The sequence below is a fragment of the Panthera onca genome, chromosome A3 (genome assembly GCF_046562875.1).
Source record: "Panthera onca isolate mPanOnc1 chromosome A3, mPanOnc1 haplotype 2, whole genome shotgun sequence".
In the NCBI taxonomy this organism is placed as follows: Eukaryota; Metazoa; Chordata; class Mammalia; order Carnivora; family Felidae; genus Panthera; species Panthera onca.
The window spans coordinates 8720258-8741201 of record NC_138341.1 but is presented as its reverse complement, the minus strand read 5'-3'; the positions used below and the strand labels follow the sequence as shown (position 1 = coordinate 8741201).

General features: G+C 52.1%; 1 protein-coding gene across 2 annotated transcripts in view; it reads right to left on the bottom strand.

The window, feature by feature from the left end:
* Positions 1-20944, bottom strand: part of LPIN1 (lipin 1) — a 129358-nt gene that overhangs the window by 93605 nt on the left and 14809 nt on the right. For both annotated transcript variants that reach the window (XM_060648714.3, XM_060648734.3), the window contains exon 2: positions 944-1000. In XM_060648714.3, coding sequence (XP_060504697.1) covers positions 944-1000 — 57 coding nt within the window. The remainder of the gene's footprint in view (positions 1-943; positions 1001-20944) is intronic.

Genomic DNA, 20944 nt, shown 5'->3' with positions numbered 1-20944 from the left:
GTTTTGTATGGTCAAGGCTTAGGACAGCCCACAGAGGGCCAAAGCCGTGTTCAGGCCTTACCACTTCTTCCCCGGATCATTCCAACAGCCTTTTCTTGAGCCTGACTACCCCCAAACTTAGCCCCTCGAGTCTATCCTCCACAGGAAAAGATCTCTGGGGTATATAAGCAGGTCGTACGCTGTTGCTGCAGCTTAAGGTATATAGTTCCAGGGCACGGCAAGGGCACGATGAGGAAGGAACGGGAGGCGTCGGAGGGGACCACGAGATTTCCCTCCCCAGCAGCAAAGGCTCGGCGAGCCAGACCCATGAGGAGTCGAGAAGCTGGGCCTTCGGTCAGCTGAGCCTGCAGCCTCGGGAGATCCACAAGGAAGCATCCGTGGACAGAGTGGGAAGAAAAACACTAAATACAGTCACAGGGACAATCCAAAGGGCCCGGCCTAAGGCCTGGGGACCAGGCACAGGGCCGTGGGACCGAGGCAGGACGACAGAGGAGTCAGAGGATGCAGGAGGAAGATTCGGAATCTGCAGAAGGGGCTTAAGGGGCTTGGGGACAGCTGCAAGGGCTTTTATTAGATACACGTGACCACACCCACCACGAGGACCGTCCAACCGGCGGCCATGGGCACCAATATGACCTTTTCTATTGGCACTAGGGAGCCGTGGAATGCTTTTTAATCACAGAGGTGACAAAACCATTTCCGTGCCTGAGGGAGGAGGGATTCAGGGAGAAGAAGTTAGAAACCACCCAAAATGCTGTTAGCTCTGTCCCGGACATCTCAGTCGCTCCCAAGGAGCTGCGGGCCAGCAGAGCAAGCACGGGGGAGGGGCGGAGTGCTGGTCACGAGGCACGCATCCGTGCGCTGCGCCACCGTGTGTCAGAGTACCTTCTCTCATCTTTGAAACGCAAAAGCAAACTAGTCCATTCACAGCAACTTCACTCACATTAATGTTCGAAGACCACACGTTTCTGATCCATCCAGGGTCTTTCATCATTGGAATCTGAAAAAGAAACACGTGAGAGATCAATCACTGGAAACGTCCTGGAAAGGGACACTGCGACCAATGGCACAGCCTCGTGAATGCACGAAAACCCACTGGCCCATACGCTTCAACGGGGCGAATTTTACGGTATGTATTTCTATCTCGAGAGAAAACAGCGGCGGTGAGGACGTGTTGAGTTCTCTCTGAGCGTGTTTGCGGAGACTGTGAGGTCTGGGTTACCTAGGGCGCATGACGAGGTCGTAAGTCTCGCTCCTCCCTCTCTCTGTGTTCACCTCTCCCCCTTCCCCAAGCACACGTGGGGCCATGTGGAGAAATGATGGCAGTCGGGGTCAGAAGGCACGCCATCAAGGGCTGCCTGCACACTTCCTTAGCTGTCGCTGCACAAGGCTTGTTTCCTCTTTTCTTTTTTTTAAATGCTTATTTATTTTTGAGAAAGAGAGAGCAGGGGGAGGGGCAGAGAGAGAGGGAGACACGGAATCCGAAGCAGGCTCCGGGCTCCGAGCTGTCAGCACAGGGCCCGACGCGGGGCTCGAACTCACGAACTGTGAGATCGTGACCTGGGCGGAAGTCGGACGCTTAACCGACGGAGCCCCCCAGGCGCCCCAAGGTTTGTTTTCCTATCTGTAAAATGGGCGTAACAGTAACCCCAGACCCAACGGGTGTGTTGTAAGCATTAACAGAGTGCATTCATTCGGGTGGAAGGGGACACGAACGAGCTGGGGAGACTGCCGGTGTGGCCCCCACCTAAGGAAGCAGGGCCTGCCCTGTCTCCTTTTCCTACAGGAGCCCCAGAGGGAGCCCCGAGGTCCGGCCCCCACACTAAGGGACGTGTCACGTTTACGTAGGCCTCAAATCACACTCAAGTGATACTCAAAAACATACACGTTCCAAGTTCAACTACGGCAGCCCGGAGTCAACAGCCTTTGAAGCCCCTTTGGCCTGTTTCCCTTGTCCTGTCACCCTCTCACCCTGTCACCCTACCTGCGACCCACTGGACGCATTTAGCTTTTCCAGTCCATGTTGCTGATCGGCTGATAGTTCGTGGTGTTTGTTACTTGATATCACTGTTTATCGGGTTTCTCTCGGGGGGTCATGTACTGAGGGAGGCAGTGGGAATGCAGAGGTGAATAAAAATGCAAACCTTGCCCTTGAGTCACTCGTAATCTAGCAGGGGGTGGCCCGGAAGACAGGTAGAAAATTTGTCATGGCTGAGGCCACCAGAACAGGCCCAGGGTCCCGTGGGAGCACAGGAGGGAGCCAACAGCTTTCCTGCAGGGAATGCGAAGAATCCCGTGCCATCCACAGAAGGTCTGAGCTGCTTCTGAAGGATAAGGGGGCTCTTGGAGAAGAGAGGAGGGAGAAAGGCCTTCCCAAGCAGGGAAGAGAGCAAGTTCAAAGAAACAAAGGCATCGTATGTTTAGTTGGGGGAGGCCCCCGTGACGGGAGAACAGTCACTGCAAGGAGACACGAGGGGCCCTCGATAGGTCCACGGTCAGGAGACGTGGGGACCGTGGGGCCATTTTCTCCTTTAGAGAAAAGCCCTCCTCGAACAAAATCCTTTGGGAGGCTTTACGTAACCAGACAGAACGGGAACTGTTTCAGTCGTATCAGGGAAGGGGCCCAGAGTCCTTGTCTTGGCTGCAGAACCCTGAGGTTCCAGAGAACACAGTCTGAGAACAGTCGGTGGGCACAGTGGGAGCCCCAGGGAGTGGGAGGAGCAGACCTGTGTCTTACAGGATCATTCTGACGTCTGATATCGGAGGCAGAGGAGTGAATTTAAAGGCTATTCCAGGGGTGCCTGGGTGGCTCAGTCGGTCAAGCGTCCAACTCTTGGTTTCGGGTCAGGTCATGATCTCACGGTTTGTGGGTTCGAGCTCTGTGTCGGGCTCTGCACTGACAGGGTGGAGCCTGCTTGGGATTCTCTCTCCCCTTCTCTCTCTCTCTCTCTCTGTACCTCCCCGGTTTGTGCTGTCTCTGTCTCTCTCAAAATAAATAAACTTAAAAAAAATGTAAAGGCTCTTCCAGCAAAGGATGGTCAGGAGGTGAGCCAAGGAGAGGGCAGGGGGGTGCTGAAGAGGGAGGGGTGGCTGAGAGCCCCTCCTCGCGGTGGGAGTGGTGAGTGATTTGGATTGGCTGGGTGGGCGAAGAGGGAGATTTCGAGGGCGACTGAAGTCCCTGGCCTGGGTGCCTAGGTAGATGATGGTATCATTAATAACTAAATGAGAAAAATCGGAAGGATACATTTGGGGAGGACTTTTCTAGTATCCTGGAACCACATCTGGAGTAAGAGGGATAGAGTTTCCTATGACAAGCCCTGGGAAAGGCGGCAGACGCGGGTTAAGGGATTCCCCCTCCCCTCTTCCCACCCCCGCCAAGTCTGGATCTTTGTTGGGAAAGTGGGGCACGAAGATGGGGTTCTTCATCTATACACTGCTTAATGTGGTCCTTAGTTCAGTCCCGATTTCTTTTTTTTTTTTTTAATTTTTTTTTTTTAACGTTTATTTATTTTTGAGACAGAGAGAGACAGAGCATGAATGGGGGAGGGTCAGAGAGAGAGAATCTCTCACAGAATCACACAGAATCTGAAACAGGCTCCAGGCTCTGAGCTGTCAGCACAGAGCCCGACGCGGGGCTCGAACTCACATACCGCGAGATCGTGGCCTGAGCCGAAGTCGGACGCTTCACCGACTGAGCCACCCGGGCGCCCCGTCAGTCCCGATTTCAACAGAATCACTTCTGGGAATCCAGCTACTGGTCCCATCTCAGCTCCCGTGGAATATCACAGCATGCCTCTAAAGAATCCTGCAATTTGGATACAGAAGTTCTGGACCATCCAACTCAAATTCCTCCTGGAGCACGAGCACGCGCTGGGCACAATGGCTCCACTCACTTCAGATTCACGAGGCCGGCCTGGAAGGCCAAGAGCAGTTTAAATCCACAATGCTTGCATTTGATCCCGATTAAAGACCACGTTTCACATCGAATACCAAATACGTTCTACTGCCAGGGGAACTCTGAACCTTCCACGCATCTGGTTTGATTTCAGAGATTAAACGTAAGCACAAGAACAAACAATGGCGAACTCGTGTCTTTCAACCAGTAATTCCTCTCAAAATTAAGAAGAAAATGAATAATCTCCTCCCCCCCCCCCCCCAACTGTTTGTCTGCTGCTTTCCAAAATTCTAACGCAGAATTGGAAGTCCAGCCTTCGGAGCCTGTGCGCCACACGGGGAACAGTCACGGTGGACCCCAGACACGAACTTGGGTTTGAACCTCCGTCCCACTAGAGCTGTGTGGCCTTCAACGCAGAATTCCAGCCTCAGTATTCCCATCTGTGAAGAGAGGGAAACGCTGCAATGGTTTCCTCAGAGGCGACGTAAGAATGGCGAGATAATATGCCGTGTAAAACAAGAACGCACCACACGCGTATCCGCTGCTGCTCATGGGTGATGACCCTACAGTTCAGACTCATTGCCAGGAATAGATGAGCGTCTTCCCAACAGCTGGGTTGTTCTTCCCTTATTTATACTCTGAGCCGTATAACTGCTCGGGTCCTTCTGTAGGTAGGAGTTGCAGATTCACGTTTCTGTTCCACCCCTGCTGAGTAGGACCCCGTGAAATGCACGGTGGCACTCGCCTCATTCGTGGCTCTGTTTTCCATCTCTACATCTTTTTTTTGTCCTTTCAGTCCTCATTTAATTTATATGTAGGCAACTGCCATGGACCGAATGGGTGTGTCCACGCCAAACTCAGATGTTGATGCCCTAATCCCCCGTTCTATGGTATTGGGGGTGGGGCCATTGGGGGCTGTTAAGGTCATTAGGGTAGAGACCTCACGAAGGGGGTAAGTGCCTTGTAAGGAGAGACAGGAGAGAGATGTCTCCCTGCCGTGCGAGGACACATCAGGAGGGTGGTTTTCTACAAGCCAAGAAGGGGCCTCCCAACAAAACCCCACCATGATGGCACCCAGATCTCGGACATCCAGCCTCCAGAGCTATGAGAAATGTGTGTCGTTTAAGCTCCCCAGTCTATGGTGTTTTTGTTAGAGCAGCTTGAGCTGGCTGACAGAGATCCTGTTATGTTTCCAACCATCTTCTGTCCATGGTCATACACAGTGAAGGATACAGAGGTGATGGACAGATAAATGGGTAGGCCAATGGATACAGAAAAATGGGAGACATGCTTGGGGAACAAACCCAGTCAATGTGCACAGATGAACAGACAGAAGATAGCCAGACCCTTCCCTTCTGTCTTTTCATTTTCTGCTGTGTTTTGCCTGCTCACCTGACCACACTGATCGGTACAGGCTAAGGACTGGTGCAGGTTGAAACAGAACCACAAAGACTGGTCCTAGCCTGGCCAGGGCCTCCGCCAGTTAGAAGTGGAGTCATATGGGGGGCGCCTGGGTGGCTCAGTCGGTGAAGCGTCCGACTTCGGCTCGGGTCGCAATCTCACGGTTTGTGGGTTCGAGACCCGCATCGGGCTCTGTGCTGACAGCTCGGAGCCTGGAGCCTGCCTCCCATTCTGTGTCTCCTTCTCTCTCTCTGCCCCTCACCTCCCCCCAAAAATAAATAAACATTAAAAAATCATGCTATGAGAGTCAAGCGAGAGGCGTACTTGCAGGTGACCAGCACGTACCGTGTACTTGGGGACGTTGAATTTGAATCTCAGTTGCATATTGATGAAGATCAAGTTCCAGGCCACAGTCCCTTAGGTTCCTCATGGGTTCAGGCTCTGTTACACCCCTTCCCCACCATTTGCTTGAGTTTACATGTATGAGCCCTGGGTCCAAATTCAAATTCAGTCCTGTGTGGCTCCAAAGGTCTTGCCTCAGTTTCGTGGATGGACAAACATTTGGACAGCAGGTTCCCACCAGCACAGAAGGGGGAAGGCGGGATCTCCAGGCAGAAACTCTTCCAGACTGCCAGGCGGAGAGGCCACAGCAATAGTCCAGGCGGTGCCCGTTTACAAAAGGGGTCCCCTAAAGTTCATTTGTGAACTTACCTCTCAGCAGAGAGTAACATTTTCACACAGAAACAGTTCTAGCCCAATGAGTTCACTTCTCTGGGGAAGGGGAGGGCAGAGGAATCCACATCAGAGCTGAACAAACAGCAGTCCTTCCGGCTGGAGTCGTAAGAGCACGGAGTTCCATTTATAAAGCCTCCTTTTGGGGGAAAATTCATTCCAACTCCAACCGAAGTTTCCCGGAAGACGCAGGAACGGTGCAGGACACGATGGAAGGGCCGTTGCTCTGGGGATCTAGCAATTCAGGCTCTAGCTCCGTTTCTCACGTGCAGGGGGAAATGGAGGAGGCTTGGGCAAAATACTTCCCTTCCTTGGGTCTCAATTTTTCCATCAGCCAAGAGATGGGAGTTGCGTCTTTTGGGTGACTCCTCGGCACTTTTTATCTCCAACATTCGGCAAGTCTAAATGTCCACGCCCTCCGACACCATGAGCCCAATGACAAAACCCCCTTTCTTTTCTGTCGCTATGACTTGAAGTAAAGGAAGAGGGTAAGGGACAGTTTGTTCTGGCTGGGGGGCAAGCGGGGTGAAGCGGACGAGGCTGAAATCAGTCAAAGTCAGGCCCTAACCTGGGCCCCCCTGAGAGTTCCCCAGACCCCCCCAGAAATGGAGAGAGCATCCGTAGTCCAGGGAATTAGATGTAAGCCCTGGCTATAATATTTAATAATGCTCGGTGTTGAGTAGATCACTTCACGTCTGAGAAATTCCTTTCCTTCAATTACGAAATGAGGTAAATAATCCTTCTTCCGCCTTCGAAGCCCGCAAGGGCAAAATGAGCGAGCGCTTCCAAAGTCCCAGCTCTCTGACCCACTGTCTGAGCTCATGGGATTACATTGGGCCCACTTGGATAATCCAGGCTGATCTCCCTATTTTAAGGTCCGTGATGAGTAACCTAAATTCCATATGCAACCTCACTTCTTTTTCTCCGTGTAATTAATAATACCCACAAGTTCCAAGGATTAGGATACCTTTGAGGGACCACTGTTGTGCCTGGCACAGCCTCCTGATGGGATCGCCCACATCCCCACGTGCCATCCTGCCGTTCAGTCCCCGTGCTGCAGCCGTGGTCATCTTTGTTGACAGGCTGGTCACGTCACTTGAAAATCATTCAAGGAAATATATGCAATGTTTACAATGTTTTAACCTCTTCCTTAACTTGGTGAACAAAGTTCCCACCCACCTGTCCAGTCTCCTCTCCCTCTTCTTGCTCCTTGTGATCTCTCTGACTCAGTCACCCTGGCCTTTTAACCGTTCCTATTCAACCTACTTCCTCCAGCCACAGGGCCTTTGCACGTGCCGTTTCCTCTGCCTGAGACACATGTCGGCTGATTAGCTACTACTCATTGCCAGACCAGACCACCGCCAAGCGTCACCTCCTCAGAGAGGCTGCCTCTGGCCTCCTCAACTGGATCACATCATAACTGCACCCCCCCCACAATACCCTTATCGCTCCTTAATAGCACATAACACAGCTTGCAAGGCTACGTTTGTTTGCCGAATTGTTCAGCTAATGACAGTTTCCTCCATAAGGGACAGGACCTATGGTTCTTATCGTTGTATCCCCAGCAGTGCCTGGCACATAGTAGATATTCAATAAATACGTACTGAATGGAAGAATAAAGGCATGATTTTTTCAATATACAGATGAGGACCCTGGAGCTCAGAAGGTCGAGGGACTTAGACGAGGTCACAGAGCTAGCGGTTGTGGGGGGGGGGAGGTGTGAGCTGGGATGTGACCCAGGTTTGACTGACTTCAAAGTCATGGCATCACTCCGTCTGCATTTCAGCCTGTTGGGGTGGAAGGGGGCTATGCGTGCCCTGATTTGTGTGCACTTTTCCTAAGGGAAAGAGGAAGGTGATGTTGGTCCCCGTGGCTCTCTGGTGGCTTCATGTCTTAGGCCTTTGTCCGACCAATGCTGTGGCCTGTAACCACTAAGGGGAAGTTTTCGCCTGGCCCTGGCACGTCCTCCTGGTCACGTGTGTGAGAGCTGAGCTCGCCCAGGCCTCACCATTGACCGGCGGTGACCGCCCTGCCCCCGCGCCCTGCGGTCACCCAGCCATTTGTCACATAAGTGCACCTGTCCTGGAGGGGTGCTCAGCGCATGGGGTTCCAGGCAGTGGGAACCGCATGGGATACAGGCCCGCAATGGGAGTCGGGGTGTCGGATGACCCAGGGCTATGGGATCCCAGCTTGTGACCGTGAGCGTTTGCTCCCTTCCACTGGCCTCAGTATCCCCGTGTGTACCATGAGGGGGCTGGAGTGGACAGAATATGTCCCCTTCCTGCTCAGGCAGTCTGTGTTCTCCTGGGTATCCGTGGTATGCTCGGTGAGTCCACACTGAGCCCGCCCTGCACGGTGTCCTGGGGAAGGGACTTCACTTCCCGGATAGAAACCCCTCCCCACAGAGAAGTGAGCCCGGCACAGGCTCCTCCCTAAGCCCCGTCTTCCACTGCAGCCACTGGACAGACGGACGAGGGGGTCAGCACCCTGCCCGGCTCTGCCCAGGACACACGGCCCTCACCACTGCCACTGCTTCAGGCCCAGACGTGACCCCAGGACTGTGCTCAGCAAAGGAAGCTCGAGCCTCACGTGGGGCGTGTAGGCGGTGTGCATGCACACTCGTGTGCATTAGATGGCCTCGGGTTCTTTGCTGTGGCTCCCAGCGACAGGCCGAGTCCAACAGCCCTGCCCTACAATGCGCCTATTTATGAAAAGAAGCCGCACAGCCCGTAAACGTATGCACATGCGTGCATGTGTCGATACAAGGATAGAATAGGCTGGAAAACAAGAACACGGCCTCTAATCAGAGGGTTCTAATGGGGAAATTTGGTTTAATTTAATTGAAATTAACTTACTACAGGCAATCATTGAGCACCCAGTGTTTGCCAGGCACCATGCCAGGAGTTAGGAATCCAGAAAAACGGAAGAGTTGGTCCGGTGCTCTGGGAAGGGCCAGGAGCCCGGGGAAGACCCCAGGGAGGGTGAGGGTTAGACCCCAGGGTTCTCAGGGCAATGACTTCAGGCTGCTTGGGCGCTCGAAACCCTGGCCTCCAAGCCTGGAAGACTGGTTGTTCCGAGTCTACCAGTGGGCAGCCCGGAGCCACGCCATCCCCCAAGCAGCGCAGTGGGTCCCAAGGCCTCTCCGGGGACGGGGGTGCAGGTTGCACAACACCAGCTCCGTGGCGGAGAGACAGATTTGGAAACATTAGAGGAAACAGAGATAAAGATTCTTTTCCTTCATAGCTTCTCGGTGCCCGTACGTCACTGGACATCACCAGCCTCCAAGAGGAAACATAGAAAGTGGCATTTCCCCAAACTGCGTAATCTTGAAACCCCCTTTTCACTGAATAAATGGTGGGGGTTGTAAGTCAGGGAACTTAGTTTGGAGAAATTGTGCCGCAGAGGTAACAGGAGCTGTGTCCAACGCTGGGGGCCATTCACGCAGCCTTCCCACCTCCTCCAACCCCCCCACCCCCAGTGGAGGATAAGGTAGCAGCTTCAAGAAAACCATGTCTGGGGGTGCCTGGGTGGCCCAGTCGGTTGAGCATCTGACTCTCGATCTCGGCTCAGGTCATGATCTTACGGTTTGTGGGTTCAAGCCCCACGTCCAGCTCCTCACTGACAGCACGGAGCCTGCTTGGGATTCTCTCTCTCCCTCTCTCTCTGCCCCTCCCCTGTTCACACACTATAAATAGATAGATAACTATATGATAGATGATAGATAGATAGATAGATAGATAGATACTTTTAAAAAAAGAACGCAAGTCTGAATGGGGAGACTCATGGAAGGAGCGAGAGGAGGGAAAATAAACAGTGAAACAGGAGTAGATGTTTCTGCACTGAGGCCAGAGTGAGGGACGGTGACCCAGCCCGCCCAGCTTGTTCCTCACACTGTCCTTGCTGCAGAGACCCCTGGGCACGCACCAGGAATCCCTTCTTCACCAGGCCAGGCCAAGCAAGCCAAGGTCTGTCTTTCTCAAGCAACCCCTTTACGTGCTGTATTAACCACGTGTTTTATCTTCTGCATTTTGATGCTCTAACATTTAGGACCTTGCTGACCATGAAGAGACTGCCCCCTCCCCCAGACCTGCCAAGGAGAGAAACCAGTACCATCTCCACACCACAGAGCACTTACTCTTGTGACTAAAAAGGAATATCAGCAATATTTGTTTATTTCCTTAAGAATAAAAAACTCGGGGGTGGGGGGGGGCGCCTGAGTGGCTCAGTCGGTAAAGCATCCAACTTCGGTTCAGGTCATGATCTCGTGGTTTGTGGGTTCGAGCTCTGCATCGGGCTCTGTGCTAATGGCTCAGAGCCTGGAGCCTGCTTCAGATTCTGTGTCTCCCTCTCTCTCTGCCCCTCCCCTGTTCATGCTCTCTCTCTTTCTCAAAAACAAGTAAACATTTAAAAAAAAAAAAAAAAAAAGAATAAAAAAAAAAGAATAAAAAACTCAGGGCACCTGGGTGACTCAGTCGGCTAAGCGTCCTAGTCTCGATTTCGGCTCAGGTCATGATCTCACAGTTCGTGAGTTTGAGCCCCAGGTCAGGCTCTACGCTGACAGCACAGAGCCTTCTTGGGATCCTCTCTCTCTCTCTCTCTCTCTCTCTCTCTCTCTCTCCCTCACCACTCATGCTCACTCACTGTCTCTCTCAAAATAAATCAACTTAAAAACAAAAAAAGAATAAAAAACTCTTACTAGTGACCCAGTTGAAATCCAGCTTTCCACAATTGGCTTTTTTGGATCCCAGAGCTCAGTGACATTTATGAGAAGTGAGAATTTCTTTCCTATGCAAACCAACCAACAAATCCAGAGCTCATAATTCAACCACCTCCTTGACAAGGCACTCACACTTGGCAACCATCCACCTGCCGTCCATCTGGTACCACGGGGGCCAGGTACCAGACCACGAGGAACAGCCCTAAGCCCCAGAACCTGCCGGAATCATTCACACCAGCCAATCCAATGCCCACGTACCCTACCTGCCATTCCTTCCCCGTGGAAACCACAGTAAAGGCTCCTGCCCACGTTTCTCTCCTTGCTCCCTCTGCTTCTACCTGTGGCCCCATGTGGGGTGTCATGCCTCCCGTTTCTAGGGATCTGTGAGTATTACAAAATTCTTCCTTCGTGACAGTCATTTCCATGTCTGTGTGTCTTACCACACCTGAGGAAAACAACTCTTAGGTGGCCTCAGAACATCTGTCTTCCTAGTGCTGCAAGACCGGAAGGTGAAACTCCGCAGAAACAGCCCTGGTAACACCGGGGCATTGAATGCCCAGGGGGGATTACACAAAGTAGTCAAGGAACAGCTTCAGCACTGCCACTGATGAAACCAAACAGATACGCAACCGACCAGAAAGGACACATCAGCCCTGGATACACCAATGGGTGATACAAGTAGATTTTTATGGGGTAACTACAACAGAGACTCTAGAATCTGACAGGCTTGACCTCAAATCCTAGACCCATCACAAACTCAATGTGTGGCCTTGACCTGGTCATGTAACTTTTCTTGTGCTCCAGATTTTTCAACCCCTAAAATGGGGATAAGAATATACTGTAATTATATGAAGAACTAAATATGGATGAAGTTAAAGCACTTGGCACAGACACCATTATACATTATGCATTCAGTAAACGTCATATAGGGGCGCCTGGGTGGCTCAGTCTGTTAAGCATCTGACTTCGGCTCAGGTCATGATCTCGTGGCTCCTAGATTTGAGCCCCGTGTTGGGCTCTGGGCTGACAGCTCAGAGCCTGCTTCGGATCCTTTGTCTCCCTCTCTCTGCACCCCTCCCCGACTCGCACTCTGTCTCTCTCTCTTTCTCAAAAATAAACATTAAAAACTTTTTAAATAAAAAATAAATGCTGTATATTATTATTATTATTATTACCATATTTATAAATGGCATTACTGCAGATCTGGCGCAGTTACTCATTCTTTTTTTTGTTTTTTTTTTAATTTTATTTTTTTGAATTTACATCCAAATTAGTTAGCATCTAGTGCAACAATGATTTCAGGAGTAGATTCCTTAGTGCCCCTGACCCATTTAGCCCATCCCCCCTCCATAACCCCTCCAGTAACCCTCTGTCTGTTCTCCATATTTAGGAGTCTCTTCTATTTTGCCCCCCTCCCTGTTTTTATATTCTTTTTGTTTCCCTTCCCTTATGTTCCTCTGTTTTGTCTCTTAAAGTCCTCATACGAGTGAAGTCATCTGATTTTTGTCTTTCTCTGACTAATTTCACTTAGCATAATACCCTCCAGGTCCATCCACGTAGTTACAAATGGCAAGATTTCATTCTTCTTGATTGCCGAGTCATACTCCATTGTATATACAGACCACACCTTCTTGATCCATTCATCCATCGATGGACATTTGGGCTCTTTCCATCCTTTGGCTATTGTTGATCGTCCTGCTATAAACACGGGGGTGCATGTGTCCCTTCGAAACAGCACACCTGTATCCCGTGGATAAACGCCCAGTAGTGCGATTGCTGGGTCGTAGGGCGGTTCTATTTTTAGTTTTTCGAGGAACCTCCAAACTGTCTTCCAGAGTGGCTGCCCCAGCTTGCATTCCCAGTAGTTACTCATTCTTATTGACAATCCATCGTGTGGGCCACCTGGGCCAGGGGTTGTGGACACACTTGAACGTCGAGAAACCAGCGAGGACTAGATTAGTCAAGTCCGATCATACATCGATCAAGCATTTGCTGCATTCCACGCCCTGTGCTAAGTATCTAGCTCATCACTGGGGCAATCACCAAAATGACTAAGACATGATCACCCAAGTCATTCATAGTCTAGCAGGAAAAACGGTGCAGAAATGAATCTGAATACCCTACCTAGCGAATGCTATCGTGGAAGCATGAGCCAAGTGCTGGGGTAGTTCCGAGGGACGACGATCTCCTAGAGAGAGATGAGGGAGGCTCAGGAACGTCATCGCAGAAGAGCTGGGTGCTGACGATCGAGCAGGAGTTCACCAGGCCGACAAGGAAGGGTGTGGCAAGCAGAAGTAAAGGCATGTGCACAACGAGACACAAATAACAGCATCGTCAGCCAGCGAGGAGACAAACAGAGAGCGCAGAGAGCAGAGCTGAGGAAGAGCAAGGACTCTGCCATTCGGGAGGAGGACCTGAGGACTGAGACGGACAGAACTGGGGTGTCGTGGAGGTGTTTTGTCCCAGAAGTGACAGTGGGATACCAGCCGAGCTACAGGGGATCAGCCTGGGGGCCCAGGGGTGCTCAGTGGCTCTGGGAGCGGGCAGGCAGCCGCCGATGACAGCCGCCACCGAGGGAGTGGCGACCTCGTGCTGAGAGATGCACTGGGCGCCTACGGGGCACGTACACGTGTGTCTCTATGGGCATTACCGTCCTGGGTTCTTTTTAATGTTTATTTATTTATTTGAGAGACGGAGAGAGAGAATCCCAAGCAGGCCCCGCTCTGTCGGCACAGCGCCCGACGCGGGGCTCAAACTCACAAACCGCGAGATCGTGACCCGAGCCAGAAATCAAGACTAGGACACTTCACCGACTGAGCCAGCCAGGCTCCCCGTCCGGCCTGGGTTTTACTGGAGAAGCCGAGTTTCAGAAAGGTTGAGTCGTCTTTCCCAAGGCCGCACAGCTGACACGCTCTTTCCCCCCTTAAACCTTCACTCAGCTGGACAGCTCCTACTCACCCTGCGGCTCCTTTGTCACGCCCAGCCACCTCCTGCAACCTATCACGTCCTCATCACCTTGCTCACACCTCAGTGCTCGCACTTGTCGCACTGCCTGACCGGTCTGTCCCCCACCAGACCAGCCGGTTTTACTCTTCCTGTTCCTCAGAGCCTGGCACACCGTGGCCTCTCGGTGACCATTGACGGAACGGATGAGCATCGCGACCGCAGGTGTGGTCAGCCAGCAGACAGGCTGTATTTATAGCTCACAGACTGTAAACTGACAATTTCTCAGTGTATCTGAGGGACTACCTGTGGACGCGGCATTTTACGGGGGACAGAGTTTGAGGAGAAGGTAAGAGGTAGCCTCAGGACAGGGTGTGAAGGTTGGGCTTCCATCTCCTCCCTGTTCTGTGGTCTCTCTTTCGAACACCCTCCAGGGACTCCTGACCCCCTTGCGTCTATGAAGGTGCTTGGGCCTGTGGTGTGGTCCAACCCAAACAGACATCCTCCAAGGCTTGGAAGCCATGTTGGCCACTAAGTCAAATCTCATGAATTCACACCAAGCAGAGCTTGGGAGCATATAACATATTCTATTCTTTTCATTGATATGTAATGACCATCTCAGCAAGAAAGTACTCCCTAAAAAGGTCTTTATACGGATGCCTTTTGTTTAATAAATTTTTTTAACGTTTTTATTTTTATTTTTGAGACAGAAAGAGACAGAGCATGAGCAGGGGAGGGGCAGAGAGAGAGGGAGGCACAGAATCTGCAGCAGGCTCCAGGCTCTGAGCCCGTCAGCACAGAGCCTGATGCGGGGCTCGAACTCACAGACTGTGAGATCATGACCTGGGCTGAAGTCGGATGCTCAACCGACTGAGCCACCTAGGCGCCCCTGGATGTATTTTTTTTTTAAGTTTACTTATTTATTTTGAAAGAGAGAGAGAGCACGAGCAGGGGAGGGAGAGGAGAGAGGATCTCAAGCAGGCAGCGCAGAGCCGACGTGGGGCTGGAACTCACCAACCGTGAGATCATGACCTGAGCCGAAACCAACAGTCGGATGCTTAACCGATTGAGCCACCCAGGCGCCCCTATTTGGATGCATTTTTTTAAAAATATAATTTATTGGCAAGTTAGCTAACATACAGTGTATATAGTATGCTCTTGGCTTTGGGAGTAGATTCCCATGATTCATCACTTACATACAACACCCAGTGCCCATCCCAAGTGCCCTCCTCAATGCCCATCACCCATTTTCCCCTCCCCCCATCCACCCTCACTTTGTTCTCTGTATTCAAGAGTCTGGTATGGTTTGCCTCCTTCTCTGAAACTATTTTTCCCCTTCCCTTCTTCCCCCATGGCCTTCTGTTAAGTTTCTCAAATTATGGATGCATTTTTATTTTTTTTTATTATGTATTTTTAATGTTTATTTTTGAGAGAAAGAGACAGAGTGCGAGTGGGGAAGGCACAGAGAGAAGGAGACCCACAATCCGAAGCGGGCTCCAGGCTCTGAGCTGTCAGCACAGAGCCCCACATGGGGCTCAAACCCACGAGCTGTGAGATCATGAACTGAGCCGAAGTCAACTGACTGAGCCACCCAGGCGCCCCCATGGATGCATTTTTAAAGAGATACAGGGGCGCCTGGGTGGCTCAGTCGGCTAAGCGTCTGACTTCGGCTCAGGTCACGATCTCGCGGTCCGTGGGTTCGAGCCCAGCGTCGGGCTCTGGGCTGACGGCTCAGAGCCTGGAGCCTGCTTCGGATTCTGTGTCTCCCACTCTCTCTGACCCTCCCCTGTTCATGCTCTGTCTCTCTCTGTCTCAAAAATAAAGAAACGTTAAACAAAAATAATAATGAAAAAAAAAGAAATAAGAAGAAATACGGACCACACCATATGCCGCAGATGAATCATGGTTCCAAAGTGCTAGAAGGCCACCTGTTCACGAGAGGGATTTAAAGGAGGCTCAAAGTGCAGGGGAGAGTATGGTCCTGGGCTGTGGGCCCGAGAAATGGCCTCAGGCACGTAGCTGCTGCGCCAAAGGCAGCTCATACACAGCATTTACACTCTTTTAAGTTCCGTGACAAAACTCTGTTCACGAGATGTGCAAAGCCTTGACCGTATCCAGAACCACACAGGTTTCCGGTGAGAAGGAGCCTAATAAACAAAGTTCACTGCATTTCAAAAGAGCCAGTGGCCACCCCCCGAAGAGCACCGAGAATTTCAGAACCACAGGAGAAAGGAATTCTGCCCGTGTTTCCAAGTGTGGATGCGGGGCATCGGGCACGTTCAGAGTCGCCTTTTGAAAACGAATCTCAGCCCCAAAGCGGGTGGGTTTCTCTGCAGAAACAACGACCAAGAGCACGAGGAAGCTGCTGCCTCTGGAGATACCCCACCCACGTGTTCTTGGATTTCTCGGAAGAGGAGGGTGATCTGGGAGCCTGTCACCGTGGCCCGGATTCTGGGAGGGACTTTTCAATAAAGAACTCAGAGGAAGCCCCTGACCTTGAGTACATCCAGTCCCTTCCAAGAAAGCATCCGGTCTCCTGAGACATGTTGGAAAGCAGGCAGCAAACAAGAGGCCTTGACATCAGGGGAATCAGGATAAGGCGGGACACAGCACGTCCCCGACACGCCAGAGCTGAGCTGACCGGGACACAGCCAGCCACACCCCTAGAGAGTCAGGGCCACAGGGAGGGGCACGAGAGGGACAGGTTGCCTGTTGCTTGGAAGGAGAGGACGCTGTGGTCAGTGACGAACACAGGCGCCACCCCCTGGCCACCACTGGCCTGCCTTCGGCCGGCCGGGACAGAGCAGAGCCAGGAGCTTCCAGGCTAGGGAAGCAGGGAAGCTGGGCCTGCCCTCTCCCTCCACTGAGGGCTGCCTCCGGACCCGAAGTGGGGCTTGCTCCTGGCCTGGTGACAGGACGGTCACCCAAGAGGCTTGGTACCCAGCTTTGCCGGTGCCCACAGCCAGCCAGGCCGACCTAATTAGGTGTGAGTCAGGTTTTCAGCCAAGACAGCCCAGCAAACCCTTCCCTCCTCACCCCACCCCTGAACAGTGGCCTTTCCCTTTGCCCAGGCCAGCCCCCAGCAGGCCAGGAAGGAAACCGCAGGTCGCCACGGCTCAGCAAACACAGCCTCCCAGTACCGGGAGGGCAGAGAGAATTCCTAACTGGTGACACACAGACGCAGGCAGGCGGTGGGCTTGCCGGCCAAGGCTGGGAGAAGCGGGAGCCGAAGCCTGAACTAGCCCGGAGGGGTCAGGGGGTGTTGCTTCCTGTCCCCGTCATCAGCCACAGGCCTCCAGGAGCTGCCGTCGCTCCGGCCTGGCGGCCAGACAGAGCTCAGGACTGCCACAAACACAAGAGCAGGGCGAGCCTTCTGGAAGACGCAGGAGGCTGGCCTCTGGTCTCAGGGCTGCCCCTCTGAATGACAGCTCTGCTTATCAAGAGGGACCAGCCGGGGGCTCCACAGAGACAGGCATCATCCTTCCGGGGACTCAGCCTCTGCAGCCGTTCCCATGAGTCACAGCTCCATTCTCGGGGGGTGGGGGGCGAATGCCTTCTCCGGGCCAGAGGCTAGAGATGCTGACCTGGGGAACTGGTGGGGGAGGGAGGACAGCGTGGTGGGAGCACAGGGAGGGTGGCACACGGGAGCACAGCTGAGCTCAGCTGTGAAGGTGAATCGGGATTCTGGAGGCCAATCAGGGAACAGGGAACGGCACAGGGAGACGGGCACCAGGGTGTCAAAGCTCAGGGCAGCAGCTCCAACAGGCCTGTGACCTGCCGTGGGGCCAAGAAGCAGCCCCCTGGGGGCCGCTCTGGGCTAACGGTGCTGTGCATAGAGCCAGAAGTCAGGCTTCGGTCCTCTTTCTCCCTCCTTTGACCTGAAAGCCTCTGGCTTTCCTTTTTTTTTTTTTTTTTTTTAGGATATATATTTCTATTTTGTTTTTATTTATGTACTTATTTTTAAAATTTTTAATGTTTACTTGTTTTTGAGAGAGAGAGAGACAGAGCACAAGCAGGGGAGGGGCAGAGACACAAGGAGACAACAGAATCCGAAGGAGGCTCCAGGCTCTGAGCTGTCAGCACAGAGCCCGACACGGGGCTCGAACTCACAAACCGTGAGATCATGACCTGAGACAAAGTCGGCCGCTCAACCAACCAAGCCACCGAGGTGCCCCGGGCTTCTGGCTTTCCTGAAGTCGTTGTACCATGACTTAGGGATTCAGCCTGCCTTCCCAGTACAAGGCACAGAGCAAAGCATTCTGTTTGCTGTGTTCAGCTGGCCTCTCAATACATCACCGATTTTCCCATCTCTATTGGGTCAATCCAATCAACAACAAAAGGCTCTTGCTTCGTTTTGTTTGTTTGTGGCATTTCCAAGACCTCCCTGTGATCTGATCCCCCTGGCCATCCCCTGGTGGCCTCCAGGACACCAGACTCTCCTGGTTTCTGTTCCTCTTGACCTACAGTGAGTCCTTGGTGATCTAGCCAACCTCATGGCTTTAAATACCCCCCACAGGATCATGACTCCCAAACGTATATTCTTGTGTGTATGATTTCTCTCCAGACTCATATACCCCACACCCTACTTGGCATCTCCATTTATTTTATTTTTTTTTTATCTTTTTAACATTTTATTTATTTTTGAGACAGAGAGAGAGAGAGCATGAACAGGGGAGGGTCAGAGAAAGAGGGAGACACAGAATCCGAAACAGGCTCCAGGCTCCGAGCGGTCAGCACAGAGCCCGACGCGGGGCTCGAACCCGCAGACCGCGAGATCATGGCCTGAGCCGAAGTCGGACGCTCAACCGACTGAGCCACCCAGGCGCCCCTGGCATCTCCATTTATGACCTCTGGCAGACGCCTCAAACTTAGTAAGTCCGAACCTCAGCTGACCCCCAGGCTGTTTTACCTGCAGCCTTCCCTGACCTTGGCTGATGGTAACTACATCCTTCCAGGCGCTCGGGCTGAAACCCTTGGAGCGACCTTTCTCCTCCTCTCACACCGACACCTAATTCCTCAGGAAATTCTGATGGCTCTGTCTCTAAGGCATGTCCGAAACCTGGGCACTTACCACCACCTCCCGGCCCTCACCGAAGTCTGACCCTCTTCCCTCTCTTCTGGTTTTACTGCAATGGCCTCCCCCCTGGACTTCCTGCTTCTCGTCTTATAAACTACGCCCCACACTGCAGCCAAAGAGGTCAGAAAACATCACTGCGTGGCCCAAATGCTGCAAGGGCTCGACGGATGAGCCCAGGTCGTCACAATGGCCTGTGAAGCCCCATCTGTCCTTTAAAACCAAATGACCAGCTCCTCGACCCCTTTAAATCTTTGCCCGTATATTACCTTCTTAACAAGACCATTCCCGACCACAGTCAGCCCTCACACTTCAGAATCCCAGAGCCTTTGTACCTGGTCCCATGTTTTGCCATCGCACTTTTAACCTCTAACACATTATGTCACTTGTGTATATATATGATGCTTACTGCTTATGGACGGTCCAGAAGGTGAACTCCACGAGAACACCACTTTATTTTTTATGTTTGTCTTGGTCAGACGTGTCCACTGATGCGTCCCAAGTTTCTGGCCGGTGGTTGCCATGTAATAGACTCTCAGTAAATATTGAGTGACTGAGTTGAATGAATTGTGGCCTCACGGCTGCCTTGCACCTTGGTTTTAAGATCCTTATTTTATGGGCAGGAACACGAAACCCTAAAACCACATGGTGTCACAGATGACGAGCTGTCATGGAAATTCGCAGATGCTGAGGAAATGACTGGAGAGCGGTACACAGAACATTACAATGATAATAATCTTTTTTTTTATTGGTTAAGGAAATAGTAGGGATGTGGGCCTTCATCATACTAATCTCCATAACTTTTGTTTACATAAAAGATTTTGTATTTGAAAAAAATTGCATTTTCCAAAAGTTAGCCATTCCCATTATGTGCTCATCCTGTTAGGTCTTGGGCTGGGAAACTAATGGAGAAAACGAAGAGCCAGGGCTCCGTCCTGATGCGTACAGCACGAGAACACCGTAACCTCCGGGACAAGGCGCACCAACGATGGCGCCTGCGTGGAAGCCAGTCCAGGATTCATGGCGGACGAGTGATACAGACGCCCAGTAGTACAGAAGTTCAGAGGCACAGAGAGGGTTGCGGTCAGAGGAATGAGAGGACCTTCGCCAAGACAGGGAGCTGAGCTGAGCTCGGCAGAGCCGAGGGGACAATGACTTCGCGGATGGTGGGAGCCGTCGCGGGTGCCCTCTCTGAATCACATGCAGGCTCATGCGAGGATAACAGAGCATCTGACTTTGACATGGCACTTAACCCTAATTTCTTCACCCACTCACCGAGTAGCTTGTCCTAGACAACCTGCAAAGTCTTTTCTGTTTCAAGGATTCTATAACCCTCGGTGCCAAAATGGCAAATTCGTTCAATGCTAGGCATCGGGCATGCAGAAATTTTAAAAATGCATGGCCCTTGCCCCAAAGAATTCACAATCTAATACGGGAGTCGGGCACGAGTTCCTCCAACAACCTTGAGAAGCAGACACAGAAAAGATGAGGAGACTGAGGCTCAGAGAAGTGCCAAAGATCCAACACAACCCCTGCCTCGGCGAGCTCCCATTCCAGGGTTGGAGCCGGTGCGAACAACAAGCACTGTTCTCACAATCTCTCACACTCTGAATTGCCTCTGAGTCAGCTGGGGGCTCCTTGTTAAGAATGCAGAGCCATGGGCACCTGGGTGGCTCAGTCCAACTCTTGACCTTGGCTCACGTCACGATTTCACGGTTCGGGAGATCGAGCCCCGCTTCGGGCTCGGCACTCACGGGGCAGAGCCTGCTTGAGTCTCTCTCTCCCCGTCTGCCCCTCCCCTGCTTGTGTGCGTGCTCCCCAAATAAATAAACTTAAAAAAGAAAACAGTGCAGAATTTGCAGATGCTGATTTGATAGTCTTGGGTGGGTCTGGAAATTTGAGTTTCTGATCAGCTCCCCGGTGATGCTGATGCGGATGCTGGTCTGAAGATCACACTTTGAAAAGCACGGGGCTGTAGATTCAAACCAGCCCAGCCTGCTGACCAGATCATTCAGCAGAGAGCCTGGATCACATTTAGATTACTCTAGAATCTCTAGATCAGTGCCTCCCAAACCTGAATACACATCAGAGTCAGATGGGCAATGCGTCAAACACGCCCAAAGTTCAATGCCAGCAACTTCACTCCATAGGGACGGGATATGGAATTTTATAGTCTTAAAAA